This window comes from Nannobrachium achirus, assembly GCF_963921795.1.
Source record: "Nannobrachium achirus genome assembly, chromosome: 11".
Classification (NCBI taxonomy): Eukaryota; Metazoa; Chordata; class Actinopteri; order Myctophiformes; family Myctophidae; genus Nannobrachium; species Nannobrachium achirus.
The window spans coordinates 14137818-14156991 of record NC_137820.1 but is presented as its reverse complement, the minus strand read 5'-3'; the positions used below and the strand labels follow the sequence as shown (position 1 = coordinate 14156991).

The following is a 19174-nucleotide window of genomic DNA, read 5'->3' as shown; positions in this document are numbered from 1 at the left end:
GTAACGGTTTCTCTACCCCTGAGCTATGCCGCCAACATGGCAGAAGACTGTCATGTGACTTGACTTATACCAGTGTTTTGATGCTATACCCTAGAGTATACCACCATCTTGTGGGCACAGACATGTGCGGCCAGGCTCAACACCAATTCAGCAGAGCGTGCAAGTAGGGTGATGCCAACTTGTATCGCCTGTATCAGGTCGCACTTGTTGGTTGGTGGTGATGTCACTGAGAACGCTGCTCCCTCATTGGCTGGGCCTTTAGCCAATGAGGGAGCAGTGTTCCCTCATAGGCCAAATACATATAGCCTACATACAGTACATACATACCGGTACATAACCCACAGACAACCATCACTCTACTTGCAAGCTCTGCTGGCGCAAGAAAATAAGAAGCACCGTCATTACAGAAACAACAGTATACGATGGTCGTGACCACGGCCTCTACAGTGGGCCTATGTGACTGTTTGCATCTGAGTGGTCATCTGCCCCTCCCTTGCTGTGCTCATGAGTGTCATAGCTGTCACATGTGAGGACCAGCTGAGCCTGGTTTGGTGATGAGCTGCTGAGAGTATAAAGACTGTTTCTGTTCAGTGCTGCGTCATAGGGTGTGTGTCCGGTTCTCTGTTGCCAGTATCATTGATGAGTTTGTGAAAAACATATTTATTTTCTCTTTTTTCTCCGGCGTTTTGCTTCAGTTGGCTTGGTGTCTGAGTTTGTTCACTTGGGTCCAACAGCCAAACTCCCAGAACCAGTTGGGGAACAGAAATAAAGACCGTTTCTGTTCAGTGCTGCGTCATAGGGTGTGTCAGGTTCTCTGTTGCCAGTATCATGTGATGAGTTCAGTTATTGTGCTAATCAATGTCATCATTGTTTATATGTCATTCTTGGTAAACTTAAGTTTGTGAAAAACATATTTCTTTTCTCTTTTTTCTCCGTCGTTCTGCTTCAGTTGGCTTGATGTCTGAGTTTGTGCACTTGGGTCCAACAGCCAAGCTCCCAGAACCACGGTAGACTGTTGAAGCAGCCTTAGCCTGCTGGTCAAACCTGGGAGTGCAGTTAAACGCTACTGCGCGTGCTACTGCGTGTGCTACTTGAATTGAATTGACAAGTCCCCGAAAAGACGCGCTGTGAATGGCCAGTAAGTAGTCACTTTGACGTCAGTGTCAGACGTGGTCGCTCCAATGAACTGCAGCGGTGAATGAGGCAACTAGCTTTTTATATCTGTGCTTCAAACGCCACTGAGCAACTTGCATTGAAATGGAGAGCTGGGTAGCGGGGCAGTCCGCTCTCTATTATATATTATTACCTCTATGCCAACAACACTGACAACGACAGTACACACCTACAGTATACAACTATCCTGCACTGTGCATAAAAAACACAAGACTGCACTCTGCATGTCTGTAAACTGATGAGGGGTCGCGCGGGTGTGTACCGTTAACACATCTCCCGTAAAAGTGCTATCAAAAACCCACTGGACGTTAGCATCAATGGAGTAACAAAACGCTTCCTTGTTATTTTCTCTGGGTCTATTGCTCTGTAGCGATTTAGTGGCCTGGACGGATGGGAGCCGACCACGGACATTTCACATTAATTCTTGCATGAGGCTGCCCTCTACTGCTAGTATGACCAAAGTGCACTATGTAATGAGAAAAAAAAAAAAAAGATCTTTGTCTATCCACAAGTTTCCGTGGGAGTTTACTGGAGACTATCAGGACCAAACTTCCGGGTTAAACAGCAGACATACAAGCTCACGTCGCGTCGCAGATGCAACCCGTTGTGAGCTTGTAAATCGGCGGCGGAACCTCGGTGCAGACGTTTGCGCAATGCACTATGGGGCGTAGGAAACTCGTGGAAAACCTTGCAAAGGTAAGCTGCTTTTGCTGGCACAAGACCCAATAAATAAATAATAACATCTGGCAGTAAAACTGTTAATGCAGGGACGTGCAGAGAATGTTAGAGAGGCAGGGGTTGATTATTTTTTTTAAAAGGGCCTTTTGGTGAAAATATTGAAAAGAGCAGACCTCCAAGCTCACAGCGCGTTGCGCTGTGGTCGGCTATGTTCGTTACTTCATAACATCACTAAACTAAGCATAAAAAAGGCAATACTGGAGATGTGGTGTGGATTTCTACACAGTGAGGGCAATTCTTTCAACATAAGATGCTGCATTCAAGTTCAATGTATAAAGTATATACTTCATGCATATGAATGTGTGCTATCAGGGACACATCACATCACATCACGTGTGAGCCTGTTGAAAGGGCAGGAGGATTGATGAGTGGGTGGTAGGTGTGTCTGTCGCGCAATGCATCACTCCAATTTTGGCATTCCTGTCACCAGGATTGGATTTAAATCAGAGGGCAAGACTGAGGGTCCAAAGATGGCGACACACCCTTCCTCCTCCTCCCCCCCCCCCCCCCCGCCTCTTCCCAAAACACAGGTTAGAGGTCAGACAGTCAGCTGATGTGATTATGGTGCTGGGAGTGGAGAGACACAACACACACACACACACACACACACACACACACACACACACACACACACACACACACACACACACACACACACACACACCACACCCACACACACACACACACACACGCGATGGAAGCCCATGCGTTGGAGATCATCCGAGTCTAAAAGCTGGCAACCTGCCACTCCATTCCCATCTGTGTCTGAGAGTGCAGGTCAATAGAGCAATCGCCATAAAAAAACTGGTCCAATGAACCGAAGGATGACCAGATAAATGTCACACACGTGTGTGCGCGTGTGTGTGTGTGTGTGTGTGTGTGTGTGTGTGTGTGTGTGTGTGTGTGTGTGTTCCGGGACAGGGAATTACTACTTTGTGGGGACATGAGGTCCCCACAAAGATAGTACAATCGGAGAAAAAAACCTTGTGGGGACAAATTTTAGTGTCCCACAAGGTGTTTAGGGGTTAGGTTAAGGGTTAGGGTTAGGGTTAGGGTTAGGGTTAAAAATGAATGGAATGTCCCCACAAATATAGTAGACTATGTGTAATGTCCCCACAAAGTAGTAATTGCAAACCTGTGTGTGCGTGTGTGTGTGTGTGTGTGTGTGTGTGTGTGTGTGTGTGTGTGTGTGTGTGTGTGTGTGTGTGTGTGTGTGTGTGTGTGTGTGTGTGTGTGTGTGTTACGGTGTGTACATTCCGTCCAGAATAGAAGAGATGGCTGCTTGTATTGCTGTTTGGTGTGCACTCATCAGCTGTGGTATTCTATGCAACCTTGGAGAAGACCGTTAATCATGGGCAGAGTGGAATTAATGGCATTAGCCGGGGGTCCATTGGAGGGTTAAAGACTTACATTAGCTTCATATCGACCAAAAAGAGGACAGGCACAGGGGGGGGGGCTGACGGGATACTATGCACTCCGTGGACAACATTTACATTTCCAACATCAGATACGAATGAGGAATGAAGTAGTTAACCCTTCAACCCAGTTTTTGTACGGGACATTGTTCGCATCTCAAATGACCGCGCCGGGGCTATTCATTGGGGTCTCTTGATAGACAGCCCTCCGTGGATGGATGATAGGCCATTAGCTGGCGCTGAGCCGATACAAGACAGCTAGACAATAGCCCGGCAGAGCTGGGACAGCTTCATCTGTGGAGCATTACATCTGTATCGGAGCCTGAGCACGGTGTTGCATGTGAGGCTGACGGGGAGGTGGGGAGAATGTGAGAATAGCTCCCTTTCGACACGCATTCCACAAGCTGCACAGTGCAGATACAGTCACGGGCGTCACAAGGGGTAGGAAAGTGGGACTGAGTTACTAGGGCCCCAAGGTGGAGGGGCCCTAGTAACTTTAGCTATTGAAAAATAGCAGATATACAAGCTCACAGCGCGGCACCGAGTGCCGCGCTGCGAGCTTGTAGATCTGCTATTTTTTGAAAAAGTCGTGAAAATGTGTGCAAATCTTTGGATATATGTATTTTCAAAGCGAACGTTTGTGACTCAAATTTTGCTTCTGGGGGGTCCCTGGAACTAAATATTTTGATATGAAAACTGACATGAAAACATAGGTTTCTTGGCACACATTTTCACAATTTTTTCAAAAATATCTACAAGCTCGCAGCGCGGCACTCGGTGCCGCGCTGTGAGCTTGTATATCTGCTATTTTTCAATAGTTAACATTAATGGGGGGCCCGCAGTGAATCCTTGTACCCAGGGCCCAGAATTTGGTGTGACGCCCCTGGATACAGTTCCCCCCCGCCTGGCACTTCAAACAGCAGAGCCCGGGCCGACCCGTGCACCAGGGAAGAGCATGCAGAGTGGCTTCCCGCCTCCCCACTCCGGCCTTATCTGAGCGCCACAGGAGGAGACCGTAAACACAAACAGCAGAATTGCCAGTAAATAAGCCTGATAAGAGCCGTCTTAATGACTCCACTGTTTGTTTTAACGGTAGAATTATAGCCTGCATGTGCTGAATGGGCTCAGGGGCTTTTGACAGTGAAACTCCCAGTGGAGCCCCTGGACGGAATTGTCAATTGTTCTTGGTTTACCTACCATTTTAGATTACTATTTCTGTGCATTTGATGTATTACCTTATGCTTATTGAAAATCGCTATGGATTAAGAGTGTCTGCTAAATGCCTAAATAGTAAATTGTCAATAGACCGTTTGTCAGCCTTCTGATTGGTCCCTGAGACTCCCTGACTGGCCAACCAGAAAAAAACATTCACTTTTTGCTATCGGGGGTGGAGTTTGTGCAGTGGAGAATGTTGCTTCAGCCTTTCAAAAACTGTCCGCAGTGCGCGACACGGAGATCGGCCGGTACGGTGATAGCGACGGCAAGCGTCAAGCGATCTCGCTCATCATAACGAATAAGCTTCAACAAACTAGTTCACATGTACCTTATCAATGGTCTAAGAGTCACGATTGGGTACATATAATTTAAATGGGCAGAATTACGAAAAGCCAGCCTATTATGTGAGGAGAAACATTCTCTCTGTCCTCTTCCTAGTACCCAAGATGCAATGCGCTTCTCTTTCTATCTCTGATCCAGAGGATTAAACTAATTAAAACATTTATTTTTCGGGGGAAAACTACTGTTTTGCTATGTAATTACTGTACCTTTTTCTTCCCTTTTTATTAATATCACGTAGATGTGTTTTTTGTGGTACTTTATATAGCTGTAATGAGGCTATGAAGGGGAAAAAAATCGCATCCACTACCACTATAAAAGAATCTGCAAAGAGGATTCTGTCCCACTGGGATTAAACAAATTAAAACATATATTTTCGGGTAAATCCCCTGTTTTGCAATGTAACTACTGTACCTTTGTCTTCCCTTTTTATTAATATCACCTAGGTGTTTTTCCTTTGGTACTTTATATAGCTGTAATGAGGCTATGAAGGGAAAAAAAATCCCATCCACTTCCACTATAAAAACAATCTGCCCAGGGTTAATGTCCCATCATAGTAACAGGGCAGAATGGGGCGGGATTTGCAAAAGGGTTTATTCTATGCTCAAAAACTAAATGCCAGCTGAAACATTAATGAAAACATTTTTAATCTGACGAAATGGCAGACTTCCAGTGGACCTCGACGTCCGAGTGGGAATAATAAATGTGCCTGGAGCCCTGCCATATAACAACACCCCCCCCCCCCCCCCCCCACTCTTCTCGCTCACAGCCTTGGCTGTTGATAACCCTGGGTGGGTCAAGGTCTCTAAGTCTCTCCCTCAGCTCTCGTCTTTAGAGTCAGACCGAGCCACCCACATTCATGAACCACCCACGCATGCCTCTTGTCTGCTCTACTCCCCGCTTTTGTCTCTCAAGGCCAGCTCGCCTTATATTGTCTTGGCCAGTATTGCTATCCGAAGACTTCATTATATTTGGGCTTCAAATGCCTATTAGCCTTGAAAATTAAATTGTCTGAGGCGTGCCCAGTAGCTGACCGGATAGTTTGTCGACCGCATAATCGAAAATGTCCACGCTTCAATTCTGGTTGGAGACGTATTGTATGTCCTTCCACTTCTCTGCCCTGAGTTTCCCGTTTCTCTTACCACTTACGCTATACACATAAGGTGGAAAGAATTCAATAAAAAAAGAGAATTAAATTGTCTGCTTCAGTGCATTCTTATATAACAAGGAGACTACTGCTGAAAAGTCCCATTTCTTTACAAAAAAAGTCCTATTTGTTTCGTTTGTGTATACTGTAGATAACAACAACAGGGCTGATAAGGAGAGAAGAACCCAAACTGCCATATCAGAGGAGTTGTTCTAACATTCATTCCACAGAAATATATAAATATCTACTAGTATATATATATACACTACATACTATTCATTCTATTCCTCCTTTGTTCTTTGGTTAGATGTATTGGTACAAAGCACACCAATACATATAGAATATACTGTAGGCTTGGCTACATATGACATTAGGTGGGACTCCTATTATACTTTATATGATAATGTCATGAACCATGAAAACCAGCACAGTTTTCCAACAATTAAAATTGCCATTCATTTAAATTAAATCATGTGAATGTAAAACAAGAAGTGGGGACTGGCTGCAGCTACACACACACCAACACAGAAGCCACTAGATGTCACTGTGGGACCATTCCATTCCAGGTCAGCTGAGTGACCACCACAGGCCCCATGATGTGCCTGTGAAGTCTGAGGAGTGCTGAGAGACAGCTCCCATAATGGGATGCTCTGTGCTGCTGTTTCTAAACTGCACAGCTGCAATGTGATGGAAAGTGCTAGTATCATTATTACTATTCAAGACCTGTTCCCACTCCCCCTCCCTCCCCCTCCCTCGGCCTGCAATACTCTCAAACCACAACAGTGCCCGGCGGCGGGGGGCTCGGAAATTACTGTACATTGCAGCTCTGCCGGAGCAGGACTGCATATATTATCCTCCCACTGAACCCCTGGGCCGAGCCTGCAGGGAGTACGACAACCCTGCCAATAAAGAAATACATATGCTTTCCGTTAACATTGACATAATTGCAACGCTAATAATCCTTTCTGGAACTTAAAAAAAAGTGATTATTAACAGCATTAAGTACGTTCTACCATGACATTATAGTACAGAATAATGCAATGCATTGCGAGTCATACAACAAAGTATAGGGATTGAGTGGAACAGACAGCAGTTTCACTATCAAAGACCTACGGTTGGTTCCATCCAAGCTGAATCCTTGCTGATGGGAAGTGTGCAGTCAGGTCAATGTTATTTCAGGGAATCAATTCCAGTGAGAATTATTTCTGCATACTATAGGTATAGGGTATACAGCAAGGCCAACGCACTGAATAAACATGTCCAGAGAGGGAAATTATAGCGACGTTGCAATTTTTTCGTTCTTTAGCACATGTATATTTACATCTCAAGCTTTCAACTCTACCCTAAAAGCCAGGTGGAAATAATAATCATTTGCAAAAGATCAATCTGAGGCTACCAAGTCTCAGTTCTGAATGCAACAGAGAGAGAGAGAGAGAGAAAGAGAGAGAGAGAGAGAGAGAGAGAGAGAGAGAGAGAGAGAGAGAGAGAGAGAGAAATCAGATACTTAGAGCAGCCCATTGCACAAAATCAATACCTTATAAGCAGGCCTGATGAATTTGAAATGTGTCTCTATTGATCAGTCTCAATCAAAAGGCTTCTGAAAGTATAGCAATATAGCAGCGGAACAGTTTTATACATGTATATTTAATTCCAACCAGGTTAAAAGTACTGGGACATTATAATGTCAAATTAGACAATGCATTCTGGTGGTTGTGAAGATCATAAAAACATAAACCAGATTTATTTTACAGCAACTGGAGTTCATAAAATGTTTTCCCCTTGCCTTTTCAGTATTTACATAAGTACAAAACCAAACGAAACCAAATTTGGATACATTTTGTACACTCTGACGTTGTGACGCGTTGTGAGCATGTATAGATCGGCTATTTTTTGGCAAAGACATTTGATATAGAGTGAAAAAAAGACTGTATCAAGTACGTCTATTATAAGTACCAATTATAGAGGGTTTAAGTGGTAGCGGATATGCAGCTCGGCAAATAAAAGGCGAATTAATTCCAGTGCATGACGGAGGACGATATCGCGATAAATTAAATCTCCACGATACGATTATCGCGAGTGTTTTTTATCACGATAAACGATAATATCGCTTATCGTCCCATCTATAGTACAGATCTCAATCTCAATTTCAAAGAGGTCAGAGACTCACAGAGAGATGCTTCTGGGTGTGGTGGTTACTACTGGGAGGGGCTATGGGGGCTTCCTCCTCCTCCTCCTCCTCTTCCTCCTCCTCCTCCTCCTCCTCCTCCTCTCCCTCCCCCGTCTGAAGGGATGGGAGTGGGTCAGTCACGGGGGGCGTGTCCTCGCTCTCCTCCAGGCTCTCAGGGTCAAGAGAAGGCAACTGGCTGGTGTCCACTGTAACCAACGACGACGGGTCTGGATGCTAAAACAGCAGCAACACCACAACAACGCATTACCACCGGCAGTAATGTGATTGGCATCATGATGTGAGGGTGATGTGAGAGGGTAATACAGACATGGTCTCTGAGGTCGTGTATTGCTTTTCGTGTCATCTTGATAACCTTGAAATGAAAGCCTTTTAGTGGGTTGCAGGCTGGCTTTAATTGATCCCCCTTAACCATAAGGCTGGAGGTACAGTTTGGACTCTGCCCAGTAAAATCATCAGTGTTATCCGTTTGTAACCCAAGAGAGAGTGCAAATGTAACCATGTAAAATCCATTTGGTGATGTTTGTATCGATTTAGTTAAATAAACACTGAGAATTTGACTGTGTAACGCCCCCATGTCTGAGGATCAGTTGATGTCACCCTCCACATCATCAGAATGGGAGCTGTGCACTGAAAATCATTTTCCAGACTCCTCCGAACTAATAATATTATGAGCGGAAGAACCTCGCCTGAACTAATCCAGCTGTTCTCCCACAATTACATTTCAGCCTCTTAAGCATATCTGACATAAGTTTATTGTAACCTAGCTTTCCGGGGACAAGTTGCTGATTGGGTTACATGCGGGGTGAGCGACTATCTCACCATGTCTGAGTAGCTGCTGGTCAAAACATTTTATTTACTGTAGCTCCATTAAGCCATGACAGAAGATGTTCATGATTGTTTCATATATTGAAATAAAAGAACAAGACTAAGTAGTTTGAGTGCGGTACGGTACATGTTTAGTGGCAGTGGCAGTGGCAGATGTTCTTTAAAACAAGGGAACCAGATCAAAGTTTAAGAGTTCAATTGGAGCAGAAGAGATGTGTTCACATGAATAACCACCGAACAGGGACACGGTCAGGATGAGGCAGCGTCTCTTGTGATGGTTCCTGGGACCCACTCCGCTCTGCATCCTGGGATACGGATGTTCGCTCACAGGCAGAGCCTTCATTAAACTGGCATCTGGAGGCAATCTAATAAGCAGAGCTCTGTACCAAGCACACCCCCGTTCCATCTCTGTGAAATAAGGGGCGCAGGACTGCCGCATGCACTCAGAGCACGTCCCCACGCTGTGCGCGTGCCTGCGGATGGAGAGAGGTAGTCGCGGGGGTTAATGAGACGGACGGTGCAGGAAACGCTAAGCTATGCACAGTCACAGAGTCCCGTCTGCAGCTACTCAGAGTATGTTTGTTCTGCTACGCTGGGCCACCCACTGACATCAAAACAATACCATGGCGATGTTACCTTGCATGAAAATCAAAGTCGCATTAAAAACACAACAGAACTGTTTACTCTTTAAGAGAGAGGGGGTTTCACGGCTGTTTGTTTCAGGTCTACCACACGTCTGAGTCTAAAACAAACCATTCTCCACTCTAGGCACAGTTCTGTGTTGACACTGGTAACAAACAGTGTCTCTTGTGCAACGATAGTGCGCCCCTCCATCCAACTAGTTGCAGTGAAGCCCCCTGGCGCTGTCCAGAGTGCTGACGAGAACAACAATAGCATCAAAGCACAAGCTCTCTTCCCTACTCCACTCCCCTCATACGGGGAGGGGCCTTACGCTGTGGAGGGAGGGAGGAATGGGAGGCACCATGTGTACTTGATTCAATTAGCAAGTCTGTGAGGCCTCCCCTGGGACCAGGCTGCAGAGATGGGGGCTGCAGACCTGTCTTACAAAGACGTACAGCGCGCCCCGTGCCCTTACTGAATCCACCTCATTAGTCAGCCAAGCAAGTGTGCATCCCGCAACAGCACTTCACCACACCACGGCACACAAAGCAACATGCCGTTATCTGACTCTTGGCAGAATGCAGCCGGGCAACATCAAATATCCCGCCTTTGTTTGGGTTTTCACTGCATTGATTAACATGTGCACAGCAGGGATTAACTAACTGTATGCAGAAAGCAGAGCACCCCATTTTGTTTGTGTACTGTATATTACACTGTAGCTTACGGCCCTAAACTATTTGTTTCACTACAATTCTCTCATCGCCAGTAAGTGTATCACCAGTAACGCGGCATAAAATACAAATTCTGTTCAGTTGATGCAAGAATTCAGTGCAGGAGGAAAGAAACATGCTTGGAATGTCTTAACAGAATCTATACTGTGCCGTACGTCTTTAAAAACGAATATCTCTTAGCAAGCATCTGCCATATACACCAACTGGCTCACATCACTGGAAAAAGGCCTGGATCTTTCAAGTGTTTCCTCTGTATCACAGAGAATAAACAGAGCCTTTACCTCCTTTGAATGTCAGACAGATAAAGTGATCCGGCGATATTAGTATTCACGTGGCGTTCTGACGCTCCTTTGAAACACAACAGATGTCTGTGTTTCAGCATTTGTGGCTTGTCAGAATTGCTTGCACGCAAGTGATACTGGAATGTGAATGTAAAAAAAAGAGCTTAACACCTGTTTGGTATGCTTCAAGCCCGAGTTATACTTGGTTGCGCACCATGTCAAGCAACCCTTTACCTAATGCTGTGTCGTATCTGTCAACACTCATTTAAATTCAATGATTTTTCCAATACGGTGAATGGTATGGAACAGTTAATTGTAAACATACAGTATGACGATGAGATTAATCGTACATTTGTGTATGGACCCAGAGGCAGACCATGTTTGATATCAACCCATACAGAAAAATAATATACAAAGTGTATTTTCTTTATTTCACTATATATAAAAAACAGTTGCAAAAATGTATTTTGAACACTAGTTTATTAGAGAGAATATTATTTGATTGGCCAAAATGTGAATATTAGTCTTCTAATGGGTTTACTGACAGAAGAGCTGTAGTAAATGCTGACTAGATGTGAAGCTAACAGTGTCAGGATAAGATTAAGAGTGATATATGATGTTTGATCCTCTTGGGATATGACTAAATTAAAAACGGTGCAATAGATCAATCTCATGTTAATCCCTTTTAATGAAATGCTTTTGATTTCAAGACATAATATTAATGTGCTAATGTCGTTATGGATGAACACAAAAACAATACACCAAAAAAAAAGTGCACGCACTGTTCAAGTACACATGCATTAACGTCCCACCTGCTCATTTATCTAGCCACCCACATGCACGGACAGACACACCTGCTGTGCTCTGGGCCCCCATGGCACCTTTAGCAATCACTGTCATCATATGAACCACAGATAATTACAGTACACCACTTCTTCCACCCACCAGGCTGGTCTGCTTCTCTAAAACCATATTGCTCCAGTGCAGCAATAACACTTCTCTAAATGAATGCACAGCACTTTACTGCACGACTGCTGGTGCCCATTTATTCTGCCATCCAACTGGAAAGGGGAAAAAAACAAATTAATTTGGCACTTAAGCACACCCCCCACCCTCACCCCTCCGTGAATAATGTATCACTGTTCCCTCAACACCCCCCCCCACCACCCCAATCTCCTATTCCATGCTATTATTCAACCCTCTTTTTACGATTCCGCAGCTGTCCTCCGTTGAAGCTCTTTTGCGTTAATACACCGAGATAAATCACTGGCATTTGATCTCAATCTGTTCTCACCAAGTATGCCATTCATCATATGTAATTATTACATCCATGTAAAGTACACATTGCATCAATTCTTCCCACAGTCGAATATAGTATAGATAACAAAAAAAATAAAAATAAAATTAAAACACCAAAATATAATATGACGGAGTAAATATGGACATACGTAGGCCTATACATATTATATGCTATATGGGTGTGTCAAGAATTCATTCTTGTGCGATAAAAATTAATATAGGCTGATTCAATACAAGGTCGTCACATCAACATCCTGTCGAGCTCCTGGTTCAGAAGCAAAGCAGGAGAAGCCCAAGTACAAATCATATCAGGCTCTCAGACTAGTGTCTGAATCTCCATTTGAGAAGCAACCAGGTCTGATGGTTCAATGCCAAACGTTGGAACTGCTGTATAGGACTTTGGTTTAGCACTACAAACAAACACTTTCATGGCATGTTTTCCTTCACATACATTTCTTTTTATTATATACTTCCAGTTCCAATGAAAGTCAATAAGACTTGTTTGGTCCTCCTCGCCGTCTCTTTGTTCACTACAAACCCACATTCAGTCGGTGGCTCAAGCCAGAGAATCACAGCTCACTGACAATTATCACTGCTGTTCAGTCACACCTCTCCTCTCTCTCTAGGGGATGACAGACGCTGGGCTTTACACTCTCATGTGCCCCATTATTTCTATGCAAATTAGACTAAAATCATGGAGGGGCACCCTTTGATGTTAGTGCTAATTAGAGAATTTTGCCATGAAGTACATTATGTGTGACCTCTAACTGCAGTATATGGCTATAGTATACAGTACGCTGCAAAAATACGATTGTGCACCATGACCTTGAGCAACAGGCTAAAGTTTGATGCCATTGTAGATTTCCGCTTATTTTAATCATATAAAGGAACACAGACAAACTACTGATTGAACTGAATAAACCCCTAGGCATTTTGTTGTCAACACACCGCCACGTGTATAGTATATGACCTCGGCAATTGTTTTCTTTCCTCTGAAAAGTGTTGTCTGGGGACCCGAATGTATTCGCGGCACACAGGAGAGCCTTCGTGGGAGCACAAATATCTATTAATATCATACAACCACCGCTTGACAATGAATCACAGCTCGTAAAGAAGCCAGACAGCAGGAGTGAGGGTAACCAGGCACATAGATAGAGAGAGATCCAATGCCCTGCTCTGCTCCCAAGAGCTAGTAAATGGCATCCTCACTCTCAGAGCCCATAAAGGAGGCTGCATTAAGATAATAATGTTGTATAGCAATTATTAAAGAGCAATAAAGTAAGTTTAGTACCCTCTCCACCAGGCAAGTGGCGCCTGCACATATTTCTTTAGTATCTGAGGCAAGCGGTAGGGCTGTATCCTTGTAGCTACTAGCTAGCTAAGTGGCTATATGGCAGGTGTGGGCAACCATGTCTTTAAGGTCGACCGGTCGATTGCGAGGGCTCTTTTAGGGGTCGATCGTGGAGCAATTTGAAAACCCAGACAAAACCGTCCATTCATATCGTCCACCGCCCAATCACACTCAGGTTTGATGGTTTGAATGTGAACCCAGGTCCCCAGTGAATCATAACAGCAGAGTGGCCACCACAAAATAACACAGTGGTTCTCAACCTTTTCAGACCGTGACCTCCAAAATAATCATATTTTAACTGGTGACCGCCCACTCTGACGAGCACTAAGAGTTGAGGCATAACATTTGTATAACACGGTTCTATTGTGAAAATAGACGATCTACATGCTCACAACGCCTCGCGTTGCAAGGCGTTGTGAGCATGTAGATCGGCTATTTTCACAATTTCTGCCTCTAATATTTGACAATTTGGCCAATGTTTAATTTGTAATTTTAGAGGTATTAAAAAGTCCTTAAATTGTCACTTTACAAAAATATGCAGACACCCTTTATACACTTACATTTTATGTTGGTTTGTTTACTGTTGAGTGAGAAAACAATGTTGCACATTAAGTTAATCATCTGGGGACCCCCCAAAATGATTTGGGGACCCCTCAGGGGGTCCCGACCCACAGGTTGAGAACCACTGAAATAACATACTGTAGCAATGGCCCTGTCAGTTTATGTCCAGGTGTGTTACCTCTTTAGATGCCAACTAATAGGCTATTACTATTTTTTAGCCACAACTAAAGAGATGAAATGAAAAAACAACAAGTTCAGGAAGAGACAATGTCTGTGTGACTAAAGATATAAAGAACAAAGTCCACTTTGCCATGTCAAATGGAAAAAATACAGTATGTCTCATAAGCAACACCTGCACAGCGACGGCTAAGGAAGGGAACATACACAGTCCAGCCGAGATTAAAAAAAAAGGAACTGACATGTGTATATGCATATGTATGCACATACATTAAACTGGATAAAGTGCTGTCATCAGTATTTTAAGCATGTATTTGTCTCAGATTAGCATAATCTGCGCAGTGATGGTGAAAAAAAACCTGACGATTTCACAATGCTTTCCCAGCTGACAACTTAGACAGAGAAAGAAGGAACTGAGGTACTTATGTGCCGTAGAACGGAAAAATAAAGTGTACATACATGAAACCTTTAGTGCTGTATATTATTTTTGGATCATTGTTTGATTGATATGCATAAAACCTTTTTTTTTTTCTTTTTTTTTTCAGAATATTGACTTTATATTCATATTAAATTGTTGACTCATTCTATGTTTGTATTATTCTAATTAGCAGCCAATAATAAGACATACAAGCGGTGGTGTTTTTCAGTGTGTGGGGATGGTAGATCTCACCTGCCTTGGAAAATAGCTAAGCAGATCTTAAGTGACTGAAAAGGTTGCCTGCCCCTGCTCTATAGCATGTGAAATATGGCTGAGAGAAAAAAAGGGATTTGTGGACACAGTGGAACCCTCTGTAATCACATAAGGGTGCTTACAGAGTTTGATTATATGTATGTTACAGCTGACTCTCTGGAAAAGCAAATCTGCTTTTCCAGTCAAATCCTATTTTGCAATGAATGAGAGTTTGAACTTCAGCAGAGCTTAAAGGGTTCATGGTTCTTAAGGTTGCATACCAACAGGGGCTGATAACACTTTGAACAAGATATCGTCGTTGTCGGGTGAAAACCTTGTATGTCCAAAACCGTTCGTTTTGCATTTAATTTTTTTTTAAATGATTTAAACTAGTGAAAACAGCCGATCTACAAGCGCACAACGCCTCGCGCCGCGAGGCGTTGTGTGCTTGTAGATCTGCTGTTTTCACTACTTTTGTGCGACGGCCTTGTACGATGAAGCAGGGCTTTACTTGGTGAAAGAACGTACAAATTTGAAATTTGGAGATACGAGGTTTCTGCCCGACAACGACGATATAGTGATTTCTTGCATTTCCTCTTATGCCTGAAGCTGATAGGCATCAGACTAATTGATCATACATATTAATGTATTAGACAGGAAACTCAATTTACTCGTCTACACTATGCACAACAGATTTTATCCACCCTTTTAAGCAGATTTATATCTTGGCAGTTAAAGGGCCAACACCATGCCTTTAAAAATATATATTTTATATAAATACATAATACGGTTTTATACTGGTTTTAGCCTAAACAACCACTCAGATATTGAAATTGCATGTTCTGTCTGTCTCTAATTCCAAGCATTTCAGATGCAATACCAAAAAGGCCCTTCTAAATATATATATAGAATATAGCCTCCCAAAAAGTACCGCCCCCTTCTCGAGGGGGCCCAATAGGAAATGAGCCCAAAGGTGACCAAGACTGAGGGCAGATTTCAAAAGAGTACTGTAGAGTACCGAAAATTGTGAAATTCATGGTGTAGTCCCTTTAATAGATATTATATACTGTAACTTACTGTAGTAATTATAGTAAAACGTAAATAGCAGAGAAATGTTTGACATTGCTACTGACTTCACTCCATAGACTTGATCACATCATCCATATGGCTGTGGTGTGACAGACCATAAGTACACAATATGCCAGTTTTGATAGGCAATGGCAGTATTTGACCTCTCACCTCTGAACAAATGAGCCGCAGAGCTACACTGACAGCTGGATTTGTGTCGGAGGTTGTCTGGAGGGAGGAGCCCTGTAATTCAGAGGGCAGGCATCAAAACATATTATATGCACAGGAAAATCATCAGTGTTAAAACAACCCAGAGAGTGTCAAAAAGGGCCTTATACCCAGGGACGTGCTGGCCATTGGGAAAAGCGGGACAACTCCCGAACGGCCGGTTCATTCCCAGCCGGTCCAGGCCGGCCATTAGGAAAGAATTAAACTGTTTGCACAAAAGCAAAAATTAAACTGTTTGCACAAAAGTAAAAATTAAACTGTTTGCACAAAAGTAAAAATTTAAGTTTAAATCATTTTTAACACTTATGTTGCAATGATTGTTTCTCTTCAATGTCTCGCGTTTCCATGGTTACCATAGACTTCCATGTAATTGTGCAAGTGTGTAAAAAGTGCACGCCCATGCCTAGATGATGCACCACGTGTGTAGATGCTGTTCACAGCTTTCAAACAAAAAAATCCGCTTGGAAATCCGTTCAGGCATTCATGATTTATCAGCCATTATGTTTTCTTCAGATGTAAACAAACATGGCTGCCATGTTTGAAAGAATGGGTTGGTATGGGGGTTAAACATGCAATTTCGCGATCGCGATCATGCCTAATACATTTCTGGAGGTCCAAAAAAAAAATTTGAAAAAAAAAAATTTGATTTTTTTTTTTTTTTTTTTTTCAAAAACGGCCCAAACTCGGGAAACTCGGGGTTGGCACAGCACTAGTACCAATACAAACTCGGGAAACTCGGGGTTGGCACCATATGTGTTAAAATGATAAATACAAAACAAACGGTTTTGGACATAAGGTTTCCACCTGACAACGACGAAATATAATATCATGTAATTGGCCCACTGGCTTGAGTAGCAGCAGCACTATAGAGAGAGATCTCTCTCTATAGCACGCAATGAGGGCCTCTTCAACTCTTTTTCCCGGGCTGAATCAGGGGCCCAGCATGTCCCTGCTTATACCTCCTCAGAGTTATATTAACATGTTAAAACGTTTATCTTTTTTTTTGCACAACATGGTCGTTACTGATATTCAGTAACATTTTTTTTTCCGGGTAGCCCATCTCAGGGACGTGCAGAGAATGTTAGCGAGGCAGGGGCTGAAATTTCTAAAAGGGCGTTTGGTGCAATACCGATAGCCGGCGACCGCCAAGGGAGGGATCGCTGCGTTATACCACACTATAAGCATAATTATAGGCATAATTTCTACACAGAAAGGGAAATTCTTTCAACATAAGATGCTGCATTCAAGTTCAGGAGAGTTTGGACAAGGCAATTCTCTTGAATGCCGCCTTCAGGTATGGCATTGGAAAAGGGGCATTTGCATTTCTTTCACCATAGTGAAAACTGCATTCATGGTCTGGAGAGGGCACTTTTTGCAGACGGGTAAGAGGGCAGGGGCTCAAGCCCCCTTTGATGTCTATGTGTGTGTCTGTCGTTTTGCAGTAAAGGATAATGGTAATAAAAATAAAACAGATTGCTACTACCACAACAGAGAGAGTAAAAAACAGGGATGTAAAAAGTGTAAATATCAGCTCTTTCTCCCCACTCACCCTTAGGGGGAGCTTCTCCACCTTCACCCCGCTCCGCCCCCTCTCAGACATCAACATCCTGTAGAGATCCTGGTTCAGAGGCAAAGCGGAGAAGCCCAGGGAACTGCGGATGTGCCAGCCAGCCGAATCCATATCTACAACAACAACACAGACAAAACAGCACCACCAACACTAGTACACCAATCTTTTGTTTTCTGAAGCCTGATTTAGCTTGTAGATCTGTTATTTCTGGAGCATGACACCAGTAAATTAAGCATGATGGTTTCTCCAATCGCTCAAAACATGCTTGACTTTGTTTTTCTTGTTACCCGTGGATGAGGGGTAGTACTCCAGCACCAAGGCTGCAGTGCCGCTAAACATGGTGGCACAGTCGCGTTCCAAAAACAGAAAGCAGTGGTTCCACACGGGCTGGTCCTCCGGGGAGCCAACCTTCGAAACCTGTGGTTTGGGAGGGGGATTTAACAACACACAACAAAGACTCATTTTAGCCTCATAAAAAACGGATTAATGGAAACATTCTCAGAAGAAGACGACACCGAGTGCATCAGTATTATTAAGCGCCGCCTGTGCCCAGATTGACGCAAGAAATCTCGGGGTGGGAGTGAGAAGACATGGCGATCAACAGTTGGCTCAGTGGAGGCTGCTCCCAGCAGGCAGTGCTGTTGTGGCATAGCTGGAGTGAGAGCATGCCCAGCACCTGGCTGACGTCCTGTGGGGAGCTGGCAGATGGTATTGACGCTTGGGTGTGCGTTCTCGTATACAGAGGACAACTAAAGCCCTTCTCTTCCTGGCAGGCAGTTCTGAGGCAAAGAGGGAGGACACCCGTAGGTGAGACGAGGCAGTGCCAGGAAACGCTGGGGAGGGAGGGAGGGGAGCTCCAGCTCCAGCTCATAATCTGACTGGACCGGGAGGGGTGTGAGGGGTCACGATGTGCCCCAGGCACACAGATGTTTCAGCTCATTAAGAGTTTACAGAGCTGGTCTGCATGACGAAAGATGCAACTGAATTATTAATGTCTGCCATGTCTGCGTCTTCTTGTGACCTGGCTCTAACTTGCATTCAGCATCATGGTTCCACTATACTGTATGGAACTATATCAGGGGTCTTCAACAGGGGGTCTGGGACCCCTAGGGTTAGTTACTTCATCGTTGTTATATTAACCACTTGAACCCTAGCATCCTGAGGACTTTAGCCAAAAATTGCAGATCTACAAGCTCACAACGCCTCGCAGCGTGAGGCGTTGTGGGCTTGTAGATCGGCTATTTTCGGCAAAGAGGTTTGGTGTAGAGGGGGAAAAGAGCAGACCAAGTACAGAGTGAAAGGTCAAGAGCAAGTGTTGACGGTTCAAGTGGTTAAATATCTGAAAACACAAATTGACATTAATCCAAAATACACTGATGATTGTGCTGTCAAAACGATGAAACTATATGGAAATGGAATCTATGAAAAGGTTGTGGGGGTCCCTGCTTCATCTCTCTCTCAACTAAGGGGTCCTTGCCCTGAAAACGTTGAAGACCCCTGCACTATACTGTATGGAACTATATGATGGTTCCACCAAGCAGAGCATTGTTTAGGGAGGAGCCCAGACTGTCAGCGAT

The 19174-nt window shown here is 43.9% G+C and overlaps 1 protein-coding gene across 1 annotated transcript in view; it reads right to left on the bottom strand.

The window, feature by feature from the left end:
• The window catches only part of ccdc33 (coiled-coil domain containing 33), a gene marked incomplete at both ends in the record, with an annotated part of 95061 nt that overhangs the window by 26877 nt on the left and 49010 nt on the right, over positions 1-19174 (bottom strand). Inside the window, 8 exon segments of the mRNA XM_080736875.1 lie at positions 8336-8428; positions 9288-9513; positions 9962-9993; positions 15971-16042; positions 17577-17710; positions 17885-18014; positions 18157-18295; positions 18399-18475. Coding sequence (XP_080593001.1) covers positions 8336-8428; positions 9288-9513; positions 9962-9993; positions 15971-16042; positions 17577-17710; positions 17885-18014; positions 18157-18295; positions 18399-18475 — 903 coding nt within the window.